Source organism: Herpailurus yagouaroundi, unplaced genomic scaffold (genome assembly GCF_014898765.1).
Source record: "Herpailurus yagouaroundi ecotype Mexico unplaced genomic scaffold, PumYag 198, whole genome shotgun sequence".
Classification (NCBI taxonomy): Eukaryota; Metazoa; Chordata; class Mammalia; order Carnivora; family Felidae; genus Herpailurus; species Herpailurus yagouaroundi.
Window position 1 is genome coordinate 14507093 of NW_024412429.1, and position 21682 is coordinate 14528774.

General features: G+C 39.8%; 1 protein-coding gene across 1 annotated transcript in view; it reads left to right on the forward strand.

Moving 5' to 3' along the window:
- The first annotated feature begins 7731 nt into the window (after positions 1–7731).
- The window catches only part of RGS17 (regulator of G protein signaling 17), a 34031-nt gene continuing 20080 nt past the window's right edge, over positions 7732–21682 (forward strand). Inside the window, exon 1 of the mRNA XM_040448840.1 lies at positions 7732–7974. Within this exon, the coding sequence (XP_040304774.1) occupies positions 7856–7974 (119 nt within the window). The 5' untranslated portion in view covers positions 7732–7855. The remainder of the gene's footprint in view (positions 7975–21682) is intronic.

Here is a 21682-nt window from a genome sequence, read left to right on the forward strand (position 1 = left end):
ATCAGATATATGGTTTGCAAATATTTTCTCCCATTTTGTAGGTTGCCTTTTCATTTTGGTGATTATTTCTATTGCTGTGCAGAAGCTTTTATAGTCGGATGTAGTCCACTCATTGAGTTTTACTTGGTTTTGTAAAAATGGTTTTGATCACTGCATGTGATCCTGGAAAAGGGAAAAAGCAACATGAAGTAAAACTGTGATCAGGAGGAAATGAGATCAGAATTTCCTCCTTGTTTTTATTTATTTTTTATTTATTTTGTTATAGTTTTATAAAATTTTTTAATGTGTATTTATTTTCGAGAGAGAGAGAGACAGAGCTTGAGCAGGGGAGTGGCAGAGAGACAGGGAGACACAGAATCTAAAGCAGCCTCTGAGCTGTCGGCACAGAGCCTGACACGGGTCTCAAACCCTTGAACTGAGAGATCGTGACCTGAGCCGAAGTCGGACATTTTTTTTTTTTCAACATTTATTTATTTTTGGGACAGAGAGAGACAGAGCATGAATGGGGGAGGGGCAAAGAGAGAGGGAGACACAGAATCGGAAACAGGCTCCAGGCTCTGAGCCATCAGCCCAGAGCCTGACGCGGGGCTCAAACTCACGGACCGCGAGATCGTGACCTGGCTGAAGTCGGACGCTTAACCGACTGCGCCACCCAGGCGCCCCCGAAGTCGGACATTTAACTAACTGAACCACCTGGGCGCCCCCTTCCTTGTTTTTAGAAGATACAAGTAATGCCCAACAACAACTTCAAAAAGCCTTCCTTCATCACTACCTCAGATTTATGGGTTTTCCTTGCTAGCAAATTTGCCTAAGCTTTGAGGGAGCATGAGCGTGATGTTCAAAGTTAATCTTTATTCATAACAGCTTTCCCAGAACCTCTAAGAACTAAATGAAGTGTTTTCCGAGGTGGCCACTGTGAGAGGAGCAGTCTGGGCTGCCACTGTACATGCTCCCAGCCCTCCAGGGCCTCACAGCTCAGTCTCAAGTCCCAATTTCAAGCACAGGTATGTGCTTCCCTGCAAAGGAGAAACCAATTTCCCCCACCTCATTTTCCTCTACCCTGTGAAATTAAATGGTTTCTTGACAGTCCCTGGGAGGTCGAGTGGAGGAAAAAAAAAAATGGCCTCCAGATATTCAAAAGTATTTGAGAGTTTTCATCCTTGGTTATGCTCCCTGTCCAAAACTTTTTCTTCCCTTTTTTCCTTAATGCTATTAAGAAAATTTGTTTTGCTTAAAACTAGAATCAGCCGGGGGGCCTGGGTGGCTCAGCCTCTGACTTCGGCTCTGGTCATGATCTCGCCATTCCTGAGTTCAAGCCCCACGTCCGGGCTCTGTGCTGACAGCTCAGAGCCTGGAGACCGGTTCAGATGCTGTGTCTGCCTCTCTCTCTGCCCCTCCCCTGCTCATGCTCATGCTCTGTCTCTCAAAAATATATAAGCATTAAAAAAAACCCCAAAAACTAGAATCAGCGAACTCTAGAAAAGAAAAATGTAACAGTTATGCAGATTATCCCTTCTGTATGTACAGATAAACCCCAGGGAATTCTCTTAAGCACCGCAGTTTAGAAGGGCCCACAGGAAGTAGATGAGAGGGTTCCAGGACGTGAGTGGTCACTATTTGCCTGTTCACCCAGAGAGAGCCCTGTCACTAAGTAGGTCTCTAGATCGTTTTTCTTCCCCTTCTCTGTGGTGTAATTCTTTGAACAATGCAGCTATGTAGCAAAATATGACAACAGACTGTTTTTCTTATATATAGCTGTATGCCAGGCAGCCCAGGAGAAGTTCAGACTCTGAACACAGTTGATATAATACTGAATATAAATACCGAACTGCTGGTATTCAGGGACACATACAGACCGGTCAGAAAAAATAGAAGCCACCTGCTCCAAATAGTACGGGTGCTTACACAAGAGAAATCAGTGAGTAGGAAATTTATTTTTGCCGGAAGGAAAATGTTTATGACACAACACACACAATTACCTCAGAAAAGCACAAAGAAGGCATTCACCTGTGATTTTTTTTTTCCTAATGAACCAAAGGACTTAGAAGACAGTGAAAGGCTGTGCAAATCTAACATAATATTTGAACCTCTTTTCAGTGGTTTTAAATCACAACATTGCACCCAACATGGCATTTCTCTCTGAATTTTCCAAAATTAAATGTTTAACAGTGAGAAAATTAAGAATTAAATTAAATTAAATGTAAATTTGGGATAAGATGTAGGTAAGGACCTCTGGTATAAAGATGTATTGTGTTTATGTGTGTATGTGTGGGGGGTGTTTCTGAAGAAAACAGGTATAGATAAGTGCAAGAGATAATAAAATAAATACTCTTTTGCACAATACTCCAGTTAGACAAATATTATTATTTTGTTATTGCTTCACATCTTTGTAAAATAAATAATCAGATAAAATTAAAAACCTCTTCTTTTCCAATCACATTCCCATGCAAAGTCATGGATCTAGTTCATACTTTTATTACTTTACTATATATGTTACCCAGAAAAAAATAAAAGGTATTGCTTTCTATACTTATGGAAATTATGTTAATATTAATAAATATGCTAATAATATGTTACTATTGTGTCAATAATAGTTATATTAATAATAATACATAATAATAATATGTTAATACTTTGCAGGTATTTTTTCCATTCAGTGTTATTTTACGATCTCCCTGTTGAATCATATAGATCTAAGTTGTTCATTTTAAGTGTGGTTTTACAGATCATCATATAAGGAGATTGCCATTTTTATTCACTCCTGAAAAGATGAAAATGAATGTTTCCCATTTAAGGTACCAAAAATACTGTAATTAATGCCTTCATATGTGTGTGTGAAAGTTTCTCCAGTGTATTCACGTGAGACTAGAATTTGTTAGCTCTGTAGCCGATATTATTCTTCAACATGATTGTATGAGAGCTTCTGTTTACCACATCTTCTCTCAAAATTGGTGCCCTGTGACTTTTTAACTGTGGGAAAATTGATTAGGGAATCATTGAAATTTTATTCGAATTTCTCTGATTACTGCTTTTGAGCATTTGTTAATCTAATTCAGGATCTTTATATTTTCCTCTTCTGTAAACTGCCGGCACATCTCCTTTGCCCATTTTTCTCTTAGGTTATTAGTATTTTTCAATTGTGACATGTTACTTACATATTACAGACAGTAATCCTTTGTATCCTCTAGTCTGGTTCTCATTTTTAACTCTACTTATGTTATCCTTATTTCTTCAAAGGTTTTTGATAAATTAGACTATATCAAAAATAATGTTTTCCTTTTTGCTTGGTCTTCTAAGAAATCCTTTTCTGGCCTGAAAACTATAAAAGCTATTTTTGATATTTTCTTGTCATAGTTTTATCTTTGTGTGTGACACCTATTCATCTGAAGTTTATTTGTGTGTGTGTGCTCTAGCTTAGAAATGTAATTGTTTTTCATATGTAAATCTAAGTGTATCAACACCACATACTGAATTTTTTGCTGAATGGTGATGGAAGCATCCTTTAATCATGGAAGCCACGATTGCAAATATGCCTGAGTCTGTGTCTCAGCTGTGTACACATTCCATTCTCCTGGTCTACTTATGTATTCCCATGCTAATGACATATTGTCATAATTATTATTGATTTATATTACTAATATGATACCCCCACTTGTTCTTGTTTTCAGAAATAGCTTGGTCGTTTTCAGCTCTTTATTCTTCCACATAAATTTCAGAGTCCCTATGTTGAGTTCTATGAATGAATGATTAAATTAGAATTTGTATTACATTCATTGAATTTATAGAATAATTTGGGACAATTAACATTTTGAAGATATTCCATTTTCCTGCTTGAGAAAATAACCTATCTCTGTATCCAGGTTTATTTTATGTTTTTTGATAAGGCTTTATAATATTTTCATAAAGTTCTTATACAACTTTTGTTAAAAATACTACCAGTTGCTTTTTCATTTTTTAACTCATTTGCAGGTTGCCTTTCTTTCTTTGATATATTATATTTAGTTATTGGTGGTGTAATCGAAGTATATTGATTTTTGAAGCTTAACCTGGTATTCTTCTTGAACTATCTCTAATAACTTTGTTGAATCTCTTGGAATTTCTTTGTAGACAACCATGTCACTTGTAAATATTAATACTTGTGGTTTCTTTTCCAATCCTTATTTGCTTTTTCTTATTTTTTGCATTGGCTAGGAAATGAATAATTTTCAGTGTTGGATGTGATAGAGTTGTTGTCTTTTTCTTGTCACTAATGAAATTGCTTGTAAAATTCACCACTCAACAAACATTTCTCTGTTATCTACTGTGTGCCAGGCATTGTTACAACAACGAACAAAACAGACAAAAATCTCTACCTTTCTGGAAGTTATTTTCTAGTTAGTTAGACAAACAAGGGTGGATAGGTCATGCTGGGGGTGGAGTAAGGGAGGTGTAATTTTAAATAAAGAGCAAGGAAAGTTCCCCTGAAAACGTAATGTATGAGTAAGGATGAAGTTAAGCACTGAGTGCAGAACAGCCAATGCAAAGGCCCTGACACAGGATTGTACCAGGCATGGTTGAGGGGCAGCAAGGAGGCCATTGTGGTTAAACAGAGTGAGTGAGGAGGAGAGAAAAGGACATTCACTCAGAGAAGTGATGAAGGACCAGATTGCAAAAATGCTGGCTTTTACTCTGAGTAAAATGGGAAGCACTGAAAGATTTAGAGTGGATTCAGGTGGAAGAACCCTTGCTGAAATCATCTACTTACGTTTTAAAAGACTCACTTTGGCTGCTGTGTTGAGACTAGAATGGATTGGAATAGGAAGAGAAAAGATGAGGAGTAGTAAAAACAGAAGAGGGGTGGGTGGAAGGGAACAGTGAAGAGGGCTTACATTTGCTGATCTGCTGATGTGGGGGTCTGAATGAAAGAGAGGAGTCCAGGATGATTCCACAAGTTCCCCCCCACTCTTGGTCTGAATAATTAGAAAGATAAATCTTTTCATTTACTGAAAGTGGGAGAATTGTGGGAGGAACAGGTTGGTGGGGGAGGAAGGCGTCAGATTGGAACATGTTGTGACTGAGATGGCAAGCTGAGAAAACCAAGTGGAGACATCAGGTAGGTAGTTGGATATATGAGTCCTGAATTCAGGAAAGTCATCTTTACTGGACTTGTAAATTTGAGAATTCTGAACTGGAAACAGGTAGATCCTGTAAAAGTTCATCCCAAAAAATGACAGAGAAGAGTTCTAGGGACCGAATACTGTGGCCAACCAAAATTTGGAGGTGAGGGAGATGAAAAGGAATTAACAAAATAGACTGAGAAGTGACTAGTAAGATAGAAAGCAAACAGGTGAAGGGTGCTCAGTTGGTTGGGTGACCGACTTCGGCTCAGGTCATGATCTCACAGTTTGTGAGTTCGAGCCCCGCGTTGGGCTCTGTGCTGACGGCTCAGAGCCTGGAGCCTATTTCAGATTCTGTGTCTCCCCCTCTTTCTGCCCCTCCCCTGCTTACACTCTGTGTCTCTGTCTCTCAATAATAAGTAAACGTTAAAAAAAATTAAAAAAAAAAAAAGAAAGCCAACAGGTGAGTGTGGTACCCAGGAAGGCAAGAGAAGAAAGCATTCCAAAGAGGATGGAGTCGTCGCTGTGTCACAGGTGCTGATAGGCCCAGAGAGTATTATAAAAGGACTCTTAGACTGGACAATTTGGGGACATTATTACACATATAAAAACAGTGTTAGTGGAGGGAAGAGCAACCCTTCCATGTCCCTAGTTTATATAGTCTTAAATTTAGTTCTTGACTATTCTAAACAGAGAAACATGGGTTTTTTTTTACTTGAGATAGTCAATAAGTTCAACATCAGAGTTTATCAATTTCAGTACTTAATTGCTTCTTATATTTCATTCCTTCCCTCTGACTTTGTTCTCTTCTGACCGAAGTAGATTATATACCTGTTAACCGTTTAACTGGAAATGCTATAAGAATACATAAGCATTGGGGCGCCTGGGTGGCGCAGTCGGTTAAACGTCCGACTTCAGCCAGGTCACGATCTCGCGGTCCGTGAGTTCGAGCCCCGCGTCAGGCTCTGGGCTGATGGCTCGGAGCCTGGAGCCTGTTTCCGATTCTGTGTCTCCCTCTCTCTCTGCCCCTCCCCCGTTCATGCTCTGTCTCTCTCTGTCCCAAAAATAAATAAAAGACGTTGAAAAAAAAAAAAGAATACATAAGCATTGACCCATGAAAATTTTTTAGCTCCACCCCTTACATGAACATAGAAAAACATTCTTAATATGTATTTTATTCTCCAATTTAAAAAAAATCAATGCATGAAAACATAATTTTGAATGCATAAGCTCACAATGCCAAAATAAAGTACATTATGGTTTTAATAAGTATTGCTGTCAGTCACACATGACATTGTATGTATATGATTTACATACACTGCATATTATGAATAACATCATGCATCTTTTCTTTTTCTATGAGTTCATGCTATATTTGATATTATTCTACTAAAACAAAGCTTTATTTTTTTTATTTTTTTATACTCAACAAAGTGCTAGGTCAGGATTGGTCTTATTAATAGGTGACAAGCAATTTGGCCTGCTCTGTAAGGTCACAGGTAGTGTGCATCCTGTATCCTGATGTTTTTCTCATTTGACATGATATATACATTCCACCAAAGTAATTTCCCTGGATTTGAGGACTTTTCATCTTTCCACAGTTCTCTACTGACTGAACACAAATCTAGGTGGTGGAGGAAAGGGTGGTGTTGCCTTTGCAACATGGACTCCTAACAGAGAAAAAGGCACTTTGCCAATATTATCAAGATTAGGCCCCCACAGGGTGAGTCAGATGTATCAAAAAGGAAAGGAGATGCAGTGTTCTGGTTTTTTTGTTTTTTTTTTAAGTTTATTTATTTTGAGAGAGCGCAAGCACGGGAGGGTCAGAGAGAGAGGAAGACAGAGCATCTAAAGCAGGCTCTGTATTGACAGCAGAGAGCCCGATGCAGGGCTCCAACTCACTGACTGTGAGATCATGACCTGAGCTGAAGTCGGATGCTTAACTGCCTGACCAACTGAGCCACCCAGGCGCCCGCCCCCAGATTCAGTGTTTTAGAAGAAGCTGAGAGAAGACCAAAAACAAACTTGATCTTCCTCACAATGTTAGATAGTTAGAAACCCCGCAACCTGATTTGGAAAGCTCAGTTAACCTTACTGTAAACATCAGTGGAGAAACAAGTTATGTACACCTGCCACAATCATTTAAAGGTGTTCAGGAAGGGAAGCAGATGAAATCATTCTTTAGTAAAAAAAGAAGTTAAATTTTCAAACTTTATCATATTTACCTTACCAGTTGATTTTGATTATGTGGCAACATTGTGACAATAATTTTGTGTAGCAGACAACAGTGGGTAGAAGTTTGTCCCAAAAAGTGTTTAAGATATTCTCTTAAAAATGTTTTCTTGGGAATTTTTGACTGCTAAAGCTTATTCACTTTTACCTTTTCTTTTCTTTTTTTTTTTTTTGAGTTTATTCATTTATTTTGAGAGAGAGAGAGAGAGCAAGCACGAGCAGGGGACGGGCAGAGACAGAGAGGGAGAGAGAGAATCTCAAGCTTTCTCCATGCCAGGCTCCAGCGCAAAGCCTGATGCGGGGCTTGAACTCACAAACCATGAGATGTGACCTGAGCCGAAACCAAGAGTCAGATGCTTAATCAACTGAGCCACCCAGACGCCCTGTTTTTATCTTTCCTTAATTTATCTGCTCCCCCTAATTAAATTATGTTCCCTTCAGCATAGGCAACTTCTCTTTCTCTTACGTATTTCATACCTTAATGTCTTCTCTCTTCTTTCAGCCAGTTGGGTACTGAAGCAGCTGAAATGCGAAAAAGACAGCAGTCACAAAATGAAGGAACACCTGCTGTGTCCCAAGCGCCTGGAAACCAGAGGCCCAACAACACATGTTGCTTTTGCTGGTGCTGTTGCTGCAGCTGCTCCTGGTATGTGGCTTTCTCTGTATGACACTCCCCTGAGCTGGGTCCTAACTGGAATGGATACACATGTTCATTCTTGGTGTCATAGAAACTTCTCAGTCTGTCTCCTTTTCCTCCTTTACAAGTAGGGATTACTGGAGACCATCACTGGAAATAGAATATTTCCCCAGAACCTGCACTTAAGTTGATAGTAAGGTAAAGAATGAAAACTTACTTTATATCCTGTTTTTTTCCATCCATGCTTCTTAAAGATGTGGGTAAAAATAAGATTATGGGTATGTATTTGTTTAACCATAAAGAATGTTCTCCAGTGTTCCAGAAGGTGCGAGACTGTTAAGACAGTATCTAGCAGTACTGTACATCATATTCGATGTTGTGCTTTAGTTATATGGTATGTCACAGAGTGTTGATCATTCATTCACAGAGCCACAAAACCATGAGTCAGTGTGGCACTCGCAACTTCAGACTCCTGATACAGGACAGAGTATGAAGTCTAAGTCAGTCAACTAAAAGCCAGAGAACCTGCTTTCCTTTGTGATTTTATCACTGACAGGTTCTGTGACCTCATACAAATGTTTCATTTCTGCTTTTTGGTTTCTTCATTGGCAAAATGATGGAGAGTTAGCCAAACTGATTCCCAGAGTCCTGTCTAGTGCTAAATTTCCATGATTCAGACACCTCAAAGCACCTGCTCCAGTTCCAAATTCTCAGAGTGCCTTCAAACAAGAAACTCAGCAGGACCCAGAGTCCTAAGATTTAAGCACATGAGACTCCCCAGGGGATGCTAGACTTAATGGAACTTTCCATAGAACTGTAAATTTTGGGGTCCCTTAAGATCCAATTTATGAGTGGATCTTCTGGATCTCCCTGCTTATTTCAGAACTCTGAAGAAATGCCCAAATGCTTGTACCATCTTCTTGTGTATGATTACTACAGTTTCCTGACATCCATTGAGGTTATTGTTATGATATGGTGGCATAATATTCAGTCATTATGGCCAAAATAGAAGATGAAATGTATTAAACTTCACTGGTAGCCATGGTGTTGAGAAAGCTCTGTCCCCTCTACTAAACTTCATTTCCAGAAAACCATCAGACATTTCAGTAATTTGGAAGGTTTTAAAGTAGTTTTTATAAATATCAAAATTGCTTCACAGATGATGATTCTTTGTTAGGGAAAGTCCTATCTGACTCCTTCCCTTTCATTTTTAAGCCTTAACTATTTCAGATGGAGGAAATAGAGTTCTAGAGGAGGGAGCTATTTCAATAAAATTGTATATATTTTTTTCCTTTATTACTCCTAAAAAAAATTTTTTTTCCCTTTATTACTCCTAAAGAGATCATCTAGCTCTGGCCTGAATCCATGAAGTAAAGGGTAGTGATTTAATATGGTGTTTCAGAAGTCAGACTGCCTGGGTTCAAATCTTATCCTCATCATCACTATCTGTTGACCTTCAACAAGTTACATTATTAATGTCCTAAATTCTTCATACATCAAATTACAGTAATAAGAATCCCTACTTCATAAGGTTGTTGTAAACATTGAATGAAATAAAACACATACAAGCCAAGAACAGTGCCTAACACATAAGTATGTGCTTAAGAATTAGCTTGCTGGGTTATAGCACACTTTATATTGGAAGACTAATATTTGAAATAATGTATACATGTCTTTAAAAGATCAGCTTATGGATATAATATAAAAAATAATCTTGGAAAAGGAAAGGAATTTTATTGTAGATTCTGCATAAGACATCACAAATACATTGTTACGTAGTGTTGACGATTATACTTATATTTCTTATTTATACTATGCTGTGTTCTAGAAATCATATATGATTTTATTTGCCTGATAAAACTTATTTCTGAATTGTTTCAGGATTAAAACACCAAAACAGATAAGAGTACTGAAATTTTGTTGTGCTATATTTGTTTGCTGTCAAACATATTTGGTTATATTTGCTTTTATCTGGCTTACATATATTTAGTGAGACTTGCTTTTCTTCATTCTTAAAGGGCACATTGAATAACAAAACATTCAATATGAGCTTATGAACATCAAATTGTCACAGACCACAGACTATGGATGGAGAACAAAACAGCTTTTGGAAGCTGCCTTAACTCTCCACACCTCTAAGGTGACGTGTATTTCAAGTCATGCACTTGGCGCATTGGATGAGTGCTCTGTGAGGCTCTATGAGTTCTGGACTAACGTGTAATTGTCAAGAATTGTGTTTGTGAGTAATAAGTTGCGGATGCCTCAGTCTAAGCCATAAAACACACAGTCTACAAATTTGTAAGTCTTCCATATGTGATAAATGATAGGTAATTTCTAACATAAACAACTTGAAAAAAATGAAAGTTAAATTGCTTTGAATTATGAGTTTTAATTGTGACAATGTTATCTCATTGCAAATGAGAATTTCATTAATATGTGCATTTAAAAAATATCATTATTTTTATATTTTGAGTTTAAGGAAAGAAAATGTTAAAGCCTTCTTAGAGTGGAAAACAAAAGAAAGAAATGTTCTTCAAAATTTCCAGGCTAGGTCAGAGGAGCAGAACAGAAAGAAACACTAAAAAATGTTAATTTAGGGACCAAAATAAAGTTAGAAATCAAAATATGAAGGAACTGTCATTTGTAAATAGGAGCAGTTGTCATGTAGCTGGTTTTACCTCCTTTTAAGGAAATAGAATGCTAGGAAAATAAATTTCTGCATCTAGTAATAAATACAAATACCTCACCCTAGCCTTACATATTATGAGTTTTTTAAGCAACACAGTATTTCCCTCAAATTTGTATTTCTCTTTCATATGTCAGTGTCAGCTCCTCTCCCATTTTTAAACTTATTCCTGTCTTAATAAAATTACCACTGTGCTTTATGTTGGGGGATGATACAGAGATCAAGTACAACATTGATGAATATTTCCAGTTTCCTTCCAAAACCTAAAAAGTTGGGACTTAATTCATAATGACTTGTTAAGCTGATCTGTTCTCTGTCGCTTTTAAGAAACCACTTCTGGGGCGCCTGGGTGGCGCAGTCGGTTAAGCGTCCGACTTCAGCCAGGTCACGATCTCGTGGTCCGTGAGTTCGAGCCCCGCGTCGGGCTCTGGGCTGATGGCTCAGAGCCTGGAGCCTGTTTCCGATTCTGTGTCTCCCTCTCTCTCTGCCCCTCCCCCGTTCATGCTCTGTCTCTCTCTGTCCCAAAAATAATAAATAAACGTTAAATAAATAAATAAATAAATAAATAAATAAAAAAGAAACCACTTCTGTCCCCAAATCAGTCTGTTTCCCTTCTCTCCCCACGGCCTTACGTTGCAAGAGGAGAAAACAAGGGAATGTGGTTTAGAGCATGTAAGCTGTGTTACATAAAGAATCATGGACGTCTAGTCTTGGCCATAAAATGAACAGCATATAAATTTGCAAGTCTTTCCATGCATGGGACTAAGTTGTTCCTGACCAGGAGGAGAGAGAGTTTTGTCAAGACTTCCTGTCTAAAGGTTCAAGGCTACCACTGTGAAAACTTAATTTATATCAAGATTCAGACAGAGGTCATTTACTCTCTTCCCTTTTCTTGATGGGAAAGAAACCTTTGAAAGATATGGGCTCCTCCCCCACAGAACTGCTGTCTCCAGGACAGTAGGGGGCAGTGAGGGCTTTCACACACATGTGCACTGGAGACAACACCTGTGAAGGTGCATTGCAAAGTACAACCTGCTGTGGGCTCACGAAAGCAAGGTGCCTCAAGGAGATGGAAAGGTAGAGCTTTCAAAATGTATTTTGAGCTTAAAGCTAATGTCCAAATTGTCCCACAAACCCTCTCCTAACATCAGAGGTTATGGTAAAATAACCTCAACTGTTTTTTCCAAAGAAGTCTTTAATTTTTTTTTTAACATTTATTCATTTTTGAGAGACAGAGAGAAAGAGTGTGTGAGTGGAGGAGAGATAGAGAGAGAGGGAGACACAGAATCCGAGGCAGGCTCCAGGGTCTGAGCTGTCAGCACAGAGCCCGATGCGGGGCTTGAACTCACGGACCACAAGATCATGACCTGAGCTGAAGTCAGACACTTAACCGACTGAGCCACCCAGGTGCCCCGCAAAGAAGTCTTTAGGTGTGAATCCATCCCTGTTTTAATTCCTTGTTGCTCCTGGTGGTGTCCTATCAAGCAGGACAGATTTCCATGTTCAATCATAAAAAATCAGAACTCAAGAGACTTCAGCTCTTATCTCTCCAAAGTTTCCTAATGACTTCTCATGCTGTTTGGTAGAAGTAAGGGGATAGCTCCAGGGGAGTTGGTGGCCACAGTATTTCTGGCCACAGCCCTGGGCTCCCCTCTTGGCAGTTTCCAAGGGGATGGTTCTGTCTTTAGCTCTTTTACGTATTAGACTTAGGTATAAGCTTTTGTTTGAAAGAAAAAAAACGGCTGTTAAAAAAAAAAACTGTCTGGAAAATGCTGTCTCTAAGGTTCCACCTAAGGAAACTGAAGGCTTGCCTACTCTCACAAAGCTCATTAGTTAACGAAAGGCTAAAATTCAAGTCATTTAACATCCAGTCTGTTGTTTCGTCCACTTGAAGGTGACACTTCCAAACTTTTCATTTCCAGGTTTGATATGAACCATTTCCAAAGCTTTTTAGTTTCCAAGTCGAATTCAGAATCTCATGCACTACTGTCAAAATCAAATTCACAATCTCATGCGCTACTATGTATTGCCTACAAGATTTGGGCCACTGCATCAGATACTCTTCATTCTTCTCAGGAGAAACTGTCCCTCAGACTGAAATTAGCGAGCCCTGTGAAAGCTTAAATCATCTTCCTTTTGGACACGTGATTTCCCAGAGTTCCCAGACCATGGGCTACATCTAAGCAAATGTTAAGCACTTCATAAACATGTTTTCAGTTGCCCCTCCCTCCATTTTTAGCTAGTACCACAGTCTCTGTAATTCAGAACTGTCCAAAAATAATGTCCTGTTTTATACTCTGATGCTGTCACACGTTAGCTCTCTGCCAATGAAAATACTACGGTGCATGCTTTAAAAGCCAGAGGTTATTTTTCAAAAGGAAAAACAAAATCCATGTCTGCTCCATGGTAAAGAAACCACCCCCTGGAAATAAATCTGCTAACACATGTGAGGTGAATCATTTCATCTGAGGCACCAGTGAATAAACACTTTTACCTGTCACCCTCGCAGACCTGATTCATGGTACGTGGGAGCTTGAGTTATGTGCCTAGGATTTCCAAAGTACTTGTAACCAGTCCCCAAAGTATCGCTTACAAACACTTCTACAGTTTTGAAACTCCATCTCCCCATGGCGTAGTGAATTTCCTCAACAGTTTCTAGACTTACATAAACCTTAAACTTGCACCATCAAAAGACATCTACTAAAATGAACCCAGGTTTCCCACGCCATAGCCACAAAAAACCCAAAAAGTGGACATTAGGACCATGGACCATCTATATGTCACACATTTGTGAATTCTCTCATTTACAATCTATTGAATGCCTATTATTGCCCTTACAGTTGTACTTCTTTAGCTTTCGCCACATTCTCCCTGCCTCTTCATCAACAGAGGATAAATTCTCAAGAAGCAGTTGAACCTGGAAGGTCACCCTCTAGAAAGCTTGGTATTCAAACTGCCTCCGCCAGGTCTGTGTGACATATGACCAGAAGGCTACGTATTGGAAAACTGCCAGCATTGGAATACCTCGATCCTTTTCCATTGAAGGCATACCATTGGTACTCTTTTTGACTCTGTGTTTACTATAAAGGCATATTTTTTGAGTATCACATAGCAGTGTTTAGATCATCAGTGGAAAGATGGATGTGTATAAGACAAAATAATAGATGAAAATGTTATGCCCAGTCTCATTTAGAAGAATAGAAAGAATGAGCCAGAAAAGGGCTGGAGAAAGGAGGTTAAATTAAGTCAGAAGGAGGCAAGAGCCAGCTTAAAAGGATAGCCGATTCAGTGAGGAACGAAGGAAGTGTCCTCCTGAGTGCTGGGGACACCTGTGAGGACACCTGTGGCATGATTTCCCTGAAGGGGTGGGTAAGTAAGAAGGAGAGTCTATGGTGTGAGGAGCCTGGTGACGAATCACAGAGCTTTTAAGAGGATACAGACAGGTGAGGAAGGGGAAAGTCAGGTGGCATAAACCTCAGAGAATGCAGAAGAGGAATGCCAGCACCCCCCTACACCCCGTCTTGCCCTGTGGGAAATGGGCTACAGAAGAACACAGGAGAGTGTGTGGGACATGGAAAGGAAGTTCCAAAGAAAACAAGTATCCTCAGAATGAGAGAGAGAGAAGCCTCACTCTGGTGAAGAAACCCAGGGGCTGACAGGAGAAAAGATACTCTAGGTACAGAGGTTGGGAGTGCGTTCTGGGACAGGGCCCTGCAAGGACATGAGTGGGGTACGCTGGCCCAGATACCCCAGTTGACTTCAAGTCGTTTTAGGTTCAGACTCGGGGAGAATCTCTTGAATCTCAGCTGACTCACTGTATGTGGTGATGTGGTGAGAGCCATCTGGGTCTGGATGGGCCAGGATGTGGCAGACTTCTGGGATGACCTTGGCATTGGGTTAGTGCTGTTAATACCTATGGCCATGCCTCCCACCGCCCTGAACAAAGCTGAACACACGGAGGGCCAGGTAGACTCCCCAGCTCATTCTGCTGGTTTTCCTACTAGTGATTCTCCTGTTTAACATGCGTTTTGTTGTTGTTGTTGTTGTTTTAGGTTAATAACTTTAAAATTTATTATGTGGATGTATATAGTTGAATTCATAAAAGCTCACATTAGTCAGTTGGCACTGAACATTTTTGTAAACATATACTGTTTCATACTTGAAAACAGCCAAAAATAAATTGGCTTGTAGCATGTTATTTGACACATAGTAGGTGTTTAATTAATACTAGGATGTGAAATGCAGGATTGAATTTGGACTTATGAAAATGTATCACAAAAATTATTTTTAAAAACTATAGGCATAATCTCTCAGGCCTTTGTGTAATCGTGGGGCAGGTAATGCTTATTAGATTTCTATCACGTTTCTTCTTACGCACCGTTTTCCTTCATTCTCTCTTGCACACGTGCATGTGTGTGTTAGGAGTAATAGTGGTAGCATACTAGTAGTAATTGGTAGTAGAGAGGGGTAAGGGTTCTGGAACAGAGCACAAATACTTTAGTATTCCTAGGGTCTAAAGTGAAGAGGACAAAACAGAAGGCTGAAGCGAAAGGCAGTGACAAGCAATAAAATGCCTTTAGTGTCATATTAAGGAGTTAGGACTTGGTACTTTTTTGGATATAAGACATGATTGAAGTTTATTAAGTAAGGAGGAGACGCAGTCTATTGCACGTGTTAAGTATACCCTTCCGGAGGCAGTGGAAATATATGCAAGAACAAGACAAAAAAACCAAGGAGAATATTAGGAGATTTTGTAATAGCCTCAGTGAGAGATGTTGGGAGCCCAAAATAAAGAGATGATTTTATTTTTTTTTAATTTTTTTTTTCAACGTTTATTTATTTTTGGGACAGGGAGAGACAGAGCATGAACGGGGGAGGGTCAGAGAGAGAGGGAGACAGAGAATCGGAAACAGGCTCCAGGTTCTGAGCCATCAGCCCAGAGCCTGACACGGGGCTCGAACTCATGGACCGCAAGATCGTGACCTGGCTGAAGTCGGACGCTTAACCGACTGCGCCACCCAGGCGCCCCAAAGAGATGATTTTAAAAAGAGACACCTGGGTGGGTCTGTTGGTTAAGCCTCAGACTCTTTTTTGTTTTTTAATTTTATTTAAATCCAAGTTAGTTAACATATAGTATAATAATGATTTCAGGGGTAGAATTTAGTGATTCATCCCTTATATATAAGCCCCGTGCTCATCCCAACAAGTGCCCTCCTTAATGTCCATCACCAGTTTAGCCCTTCCCCCCACCCGACACCCTTGCAGCCAACCTCAGTTTGTTCTCTGTATTCAAGAGAATCACCATCTCTCTTTTTCTCTTACAGCCTCCGATTCTTGATTTCAGCTCAGGTCATGATTTCAGGGTCGTGAGATGGAGTCCCACATCAGGCTCCCTGTTGAATGTGGAGCCTGCTTGGGATTCTCTCTCTCCCCTCTGCCCCTTCCCCACTTGCATGTGCACTCTCTGTCTCTCTCAGAAATAATAATAATGATAATAATAATAATAATAATAATAATATAAAGTAAAAGGACTGGAGAGCTTACCAATTCAAGAGACACTGGATGTACTGCCAAGAATTTACACTAGACGAGGGGCACCTGGTTGACTCAGTCCCTTAAGTGTCCAGCTACAGCCTAGGTTATGATCTCAAGATTCACAAGTTCGAGGCCCGTGTTGAGCTCTGTGCTGACAGCTCAGAGCCTGGAGCCTGCTTCAGATTCTGTGTCTCCCTCTCTCTCTCTGCCTTTCCGCTGCTCATGCTCTCTCTCTCTCTCTCAAAAATAAATAAACATAAAAAAAAAAAAGAATTTGCAATAGATGAGAAACAGCAGGGACAGATAACTCCACTTGCTCCAGGGGCTAGATTGACGGGGGCCCCATCAGATGAGAGGACACACGAATAGGAGGGTGGTCAGGGCAGGGCATGTGATGAGCGAGCCCAGCTCTGTGTGAGGCACCCCAGGAGTTGGCTGTGGAATGAAGCTGTGAGCTAAGGAGGAACACCTCGGGGAGTTCCAACACTGAAAGAGAAAGCAGTGGCACTCTGCATGCACAGAGCGCAGAGAAGAGACTGTCTGAGGGTGACACAAAACACACAGCCCTAAGCTGGCACAGAAGCCATGAGACGAGTCGCACAGACAAGACACTGACCGATGTTGCTGATGCACAGCACACTGGGGAGGTCCAGTGGGATAAGAATCGTGGAGTATCTTGTCACCTGGCCAGCTGGGAGTGGGTCTGTGAGCTCTGTGAGGATCCTGCTTCTCTTGAAGGTGCACGAGGAGGAAGGATTTAGAGAGAAGAGCTGCAGACGGAGAAAAGGAGTACACTCCTCTTCAAAGGCCCAGAGGCACCCTCATCTTTCAAGGTGAAGGTTCAATTTGAAGGAAGCTGGGATTCCCTTCTTGACTCAAAGCACAATTATTCAGTTTCTAAAACATTAGGGAATTCAGCACTTTCAAATCCAGACAAAATTTATTACCTCTCTGGACAATATTTAAGAACTTCCCCTCCAGGGGCGCCTGAGTGGCTCAGTCGGTTGGGCGTCTGACTTTGGCTCAGGTCATGATCTCACGGTCTGTGAGTTCGAGCCCCGCGTCGGGCTCTGTGCTGACAGCTCAGAGCCTGGAGCCTATTTCAGATTCGGTTCTCCCCCTCTCTCTACCCCTCCCCTGCTCACGCTCTGTGTCTCTCAATAATAATAAATAAACGTTAAAAAAAATTTTTTTAAAGAACTTCTCCTCCAGCCTCCCCAGAGCAATAATATAAAACACACGGTTACAAGTTTGCTACCCCTACCCTATCCACAAAATGCGGTAGCTGTTACATCTGATTGAAATAAGTATTCACTCTTTATTTTTGTTCCTCTCATTAAAACCCTTTATTATTTCTTGTAGATCTGGTTCACTTTTTCATGGTGTGGGCATGGTAGACCTATTAAAATATGCCTGCTATTTTAGGATGTCATTCAGGAATTACTTGTTCCTTGTCAGATACAACAATAAAATCCACTTCTTGTGAATATGAAATTTATTGCATCATAGTCTGCTTAATTGGGTTATATAAATATTATAAGTTCCAATGCTATGAAATTCATATCTCTGTATCAGATGTCAGTACACTATCAATGTTCACTTCATGCCTGGAAGCATGGATTCCTAACTAGAAAGCAAATTTCTGCCATTGCTACTTTTTCTATAAAGCAACATAGATTATTTAAAAGTACAGGGCTATTTTAATCGACTAATTCTGTAAGAGTGGAAAGATAATTCCATGTGTTTTTTTCTAAACAGATGTCGTCTTGCCATATTTAAAGATTACGTACAAATTCTAACGTGTCTTCCTCATATAAAGCCTACTAACAAGGGACCACATGGGGTAGGGAAGAAACGAGCAATGCTGGAATTAGACCGAGATGGGTCCTGGTTCCATGACATACAACTGTGAAACCTTTGGCAAGTGACTTGTCTGAGCCTCAGTTTCTTCATCTGTAAGATGTAATGAATAACACACATAAATCAGTGAGTTTAGGTTTCGGTACGTTCTAGGGGCCTCCTGAATAATCCTTTATTGATATGTTTTACTTCTGTCCCCCTTGCAAGTCTCAGGCTGAAAGGAAATTAACAGACTTTGTAGGATTTGAACGCTGTATGCCTTGCGACTTCTATTCACGTACTGTCAGCAAATATAAGAGAACCTGTTCCTGCATTCTGTATCCCTGGTCCTTTTTCCCCAAATGTCACTCACATTCACCAGCACAGGTACAACTCAGCATTCCTGGAGCATGCACTACACAGCCATAGGATTCCCAGACAGTGGGATATTCTATTCTGGAGCTAAATTTCCCCACAGATCAGGATTATTGCCTTCAGTCATAATTGTTCTTAAGCATGCTTCCCACCTCATCCCATACATATTCATGCACACAGTAACTAGAACATACCAAGGGAGGGATGAATGGAGGATTGTAAGTGACCCTCTCAGCCATCAGATGTCTTTCTGAGTAGCAACTACTAGAGTTCTAACTCTTTCACTCTTCTTTGGATGACAGGCACACAAGTTAACTGAAACCAGAAGCTTGAGCTCCAACTCAACTGATGCTTTCAAGGACTTAGATGACTGCGTGCCATTTTAATAACAGTGTCTACTAACTAAATAGGGGTCCATTTGGCCTTTTCACGCCCAAGACTATTTGCTTCCCCACAGAAGCATCAACTAACTTAATTATGGCTTACAGGAAAAATTACAGTGGGTGGAAGGAAGAGCTTAAAATAGGATTTCAATCAACGTGAGAACTGAAATGGAAGAGATATTATATAAAGAACATCTAAATATTCAGTGCTGTACTTCTCATTTTTTTATAAAGGAAAGTGCCTTTTTTTTGAAGTTTATTTATTTATTTTAAGAGAGACAGAGACCGTGTGAGTGGGGGAGGGACAGAGAGAGGAAAACAGAAAATTCCAAGCAGGGTCAATGCTGCCAGTACAGAGCCTGATGTGGGGCTTGATCGTGAACTGCGAGATCACAACCTGAGCCAAAACCAAGAGTTGGATGCTTAACCTACTGAGCTACCCAGGTGCCCCAGTCCTGTACTTCTCTTAATTTTAAGGCGGGGGGGAGGGGGGAGAGACCTGTTTATACCAAATAAGAAACTTTGGTTATTTAAGCTAAACATAAACTTTATGTAATGGATCCAGATTTTAACTATGTAATAGCTTGTCAGCAGTTGGCCTTCTAAATCAAACTGATGTGTCAATGAACCTAAAAATAATTGGCTTGGAGTTTGAAATAAAAATTTAATACCAAAGGAAAAAGGGGATCTTTCAAACCCATTTTTCAAACAGAAGCATGTATAGTGAGAAATTGGTAGCAAAGAGAGAGGGGGTGAGTAGATAAAGAGATTTCTCTTCAGTTTCCATGCATCAAAAGAAGAAATGATTGTTTACATATAACCCAAACTTGAAATAAAATAGTTCGGAGAGTCTTCTCTCACAATGGCTCCTTTAAAGAATATTAAATTAAAAAAAAAGAAAGAAAGAAAGAAATTTCCTGCCTGTTGCTAGTTAGAAACCTTGTCACGTTAATTTGTTCCAAGAATGTATGACCTCAGTTCCATATTACTGCAGCAAGAGACATTAGAGTTTCAAACAATTTATTGGGATGGATATCTATAATGTTAATAGGATTATGCCTGCCTTTTTTTTTTTTTTTTTTTTTTTTAAGACTAAAGTTTTCCTAAGTCAAATGACTTAAGGCTGGGGAATATCCAGAACGTTTTCTAAATGCCAAAAGGGAAAACGTGGTGCCATTATGCACACCTCCCGAGATTAAATTTATCCCCTTCAAGTCTGATTATTTCACTCCCAGAAAACTTGAATGACTCTTCTCCAGTTCCTTAGAAATATATAATTATCAAAACTCCATCAACTCCTTTTTTTTCCCCAAATAAGGGGTAATTACTCCCAGAAACTTTTTTCATTTTCTTTTATTCAATTTGATTAAAAATTACATTTATAAAGGCAACACAGCCATCTAGTGGACAGATTTTTAACAGCTGATTATTTTACCTTTGAGAGGTTTAAGTTTGTGAAAGAAAAACTTAAGCCAAATAAAATACTTGTTTTATGACACATGATTATATTTCTCATGTGTCATAGGATTTATAGACATGATTATAAGAAGCAGGGGGGATATTTATAGAGGCAATGGTGTTTTTTTAGACAACTGTTGTATAACATTTCCAGACACAAATTTTTAACCACCATTGCCATCCCCACATACCCATTCAGAAAACCAACTTGTTTTATCAAAATGTATACATAAAAGTGATAAGGTTGAAGTCAAGGGTTTGACTCTAACTGGATTTTTCTATGTGAGAAATTATGCATGGCATACGGTTGCTTTCCCCACCTTCTGGGGCCTTTTTTTCTTCCGTGTCTTGTCTTTTCTAAGCAACGCATCACTGCTCTTCTCCTCTCTGCACTCCCTTCTCATAGTTTCCCTGCCGATGTGAGCAAGGTGTACCCCCAGGGGGCTCTTTGCAATAGCAAACCTAGTTCGCGGTCATGAGTGGAATCTCCTCATGGAGATTCTCCTCGTGGAGGCTTTGCTGTGAAAATGCTCTGTAACAACTCCTTCCTGGTAATCTCAAATTCCAGGGAATTGAGAAGTTGCTTCCTGCCAGTATCTACCATATATTTAGCCCTCTGGGCAATAACCCCGACAGCCCGATAGTGGTGGACAGTGCTTATGGAGGAGGCGTGTGAACTCAGTCAACTGGTTTGTGATAAGAGTTTTACCTTTTCCAAACACGTAAGAGCAAACAGTCTTTGTAAATAACTAAAAAGGCAAAAATGCCACAATTAATTCTTTTATATAAAGAGAAGTGGCATTGAATAGTGAAGATGAACCTGAGACCAGAAGTCAAAAGACATGAGTTCAACGCCAGCCCTGATGTGGCTTACTCGTGGGAATGCTGTAAATCAACCCTGGGGACTGTTTGCTCTTAAATAAGATGGGAATGATTAATAACAAATCCCCTGCTTACCTTACAGGACTATTGTGAGGAAGAAGTAGTCAGGTCATGTATGAGGAAGTGTTTTACAATAATGGCAAAGTATAAGGCTTTATTTCCTCAAGTTGAAATTAAAAGCTCTTTGGTAAACTTGGGTTTGTCATTTTAATATGCAGCTAATTTGCCCTTCCATTTAATAATTAAGCACGTGTGATAATTTGCCTTTTTGTCTCAAGTTTTTAGTCTTTGCTCTACAACCTTGTATAGTGGCTCTTAACCCTATCCCCATTACGAGTGAAGGAAAATAAAGCATGGAAAACCAAAATCATTGTAAAGGAGGCATAGTCTACATTCAGAGAGCACGTCATTGCCTTCTTGCCCCATTCCATAAGCACACCTCACTGCCTGTTCTGATTTATCACTCCCACCCTGAAACATCTAATCTGCCCATTTGGGCCCTTCATCCATATCATGACTTTTTTACAGCTCTCAGCCTCGCAGGTGTGACAGTCCCCCT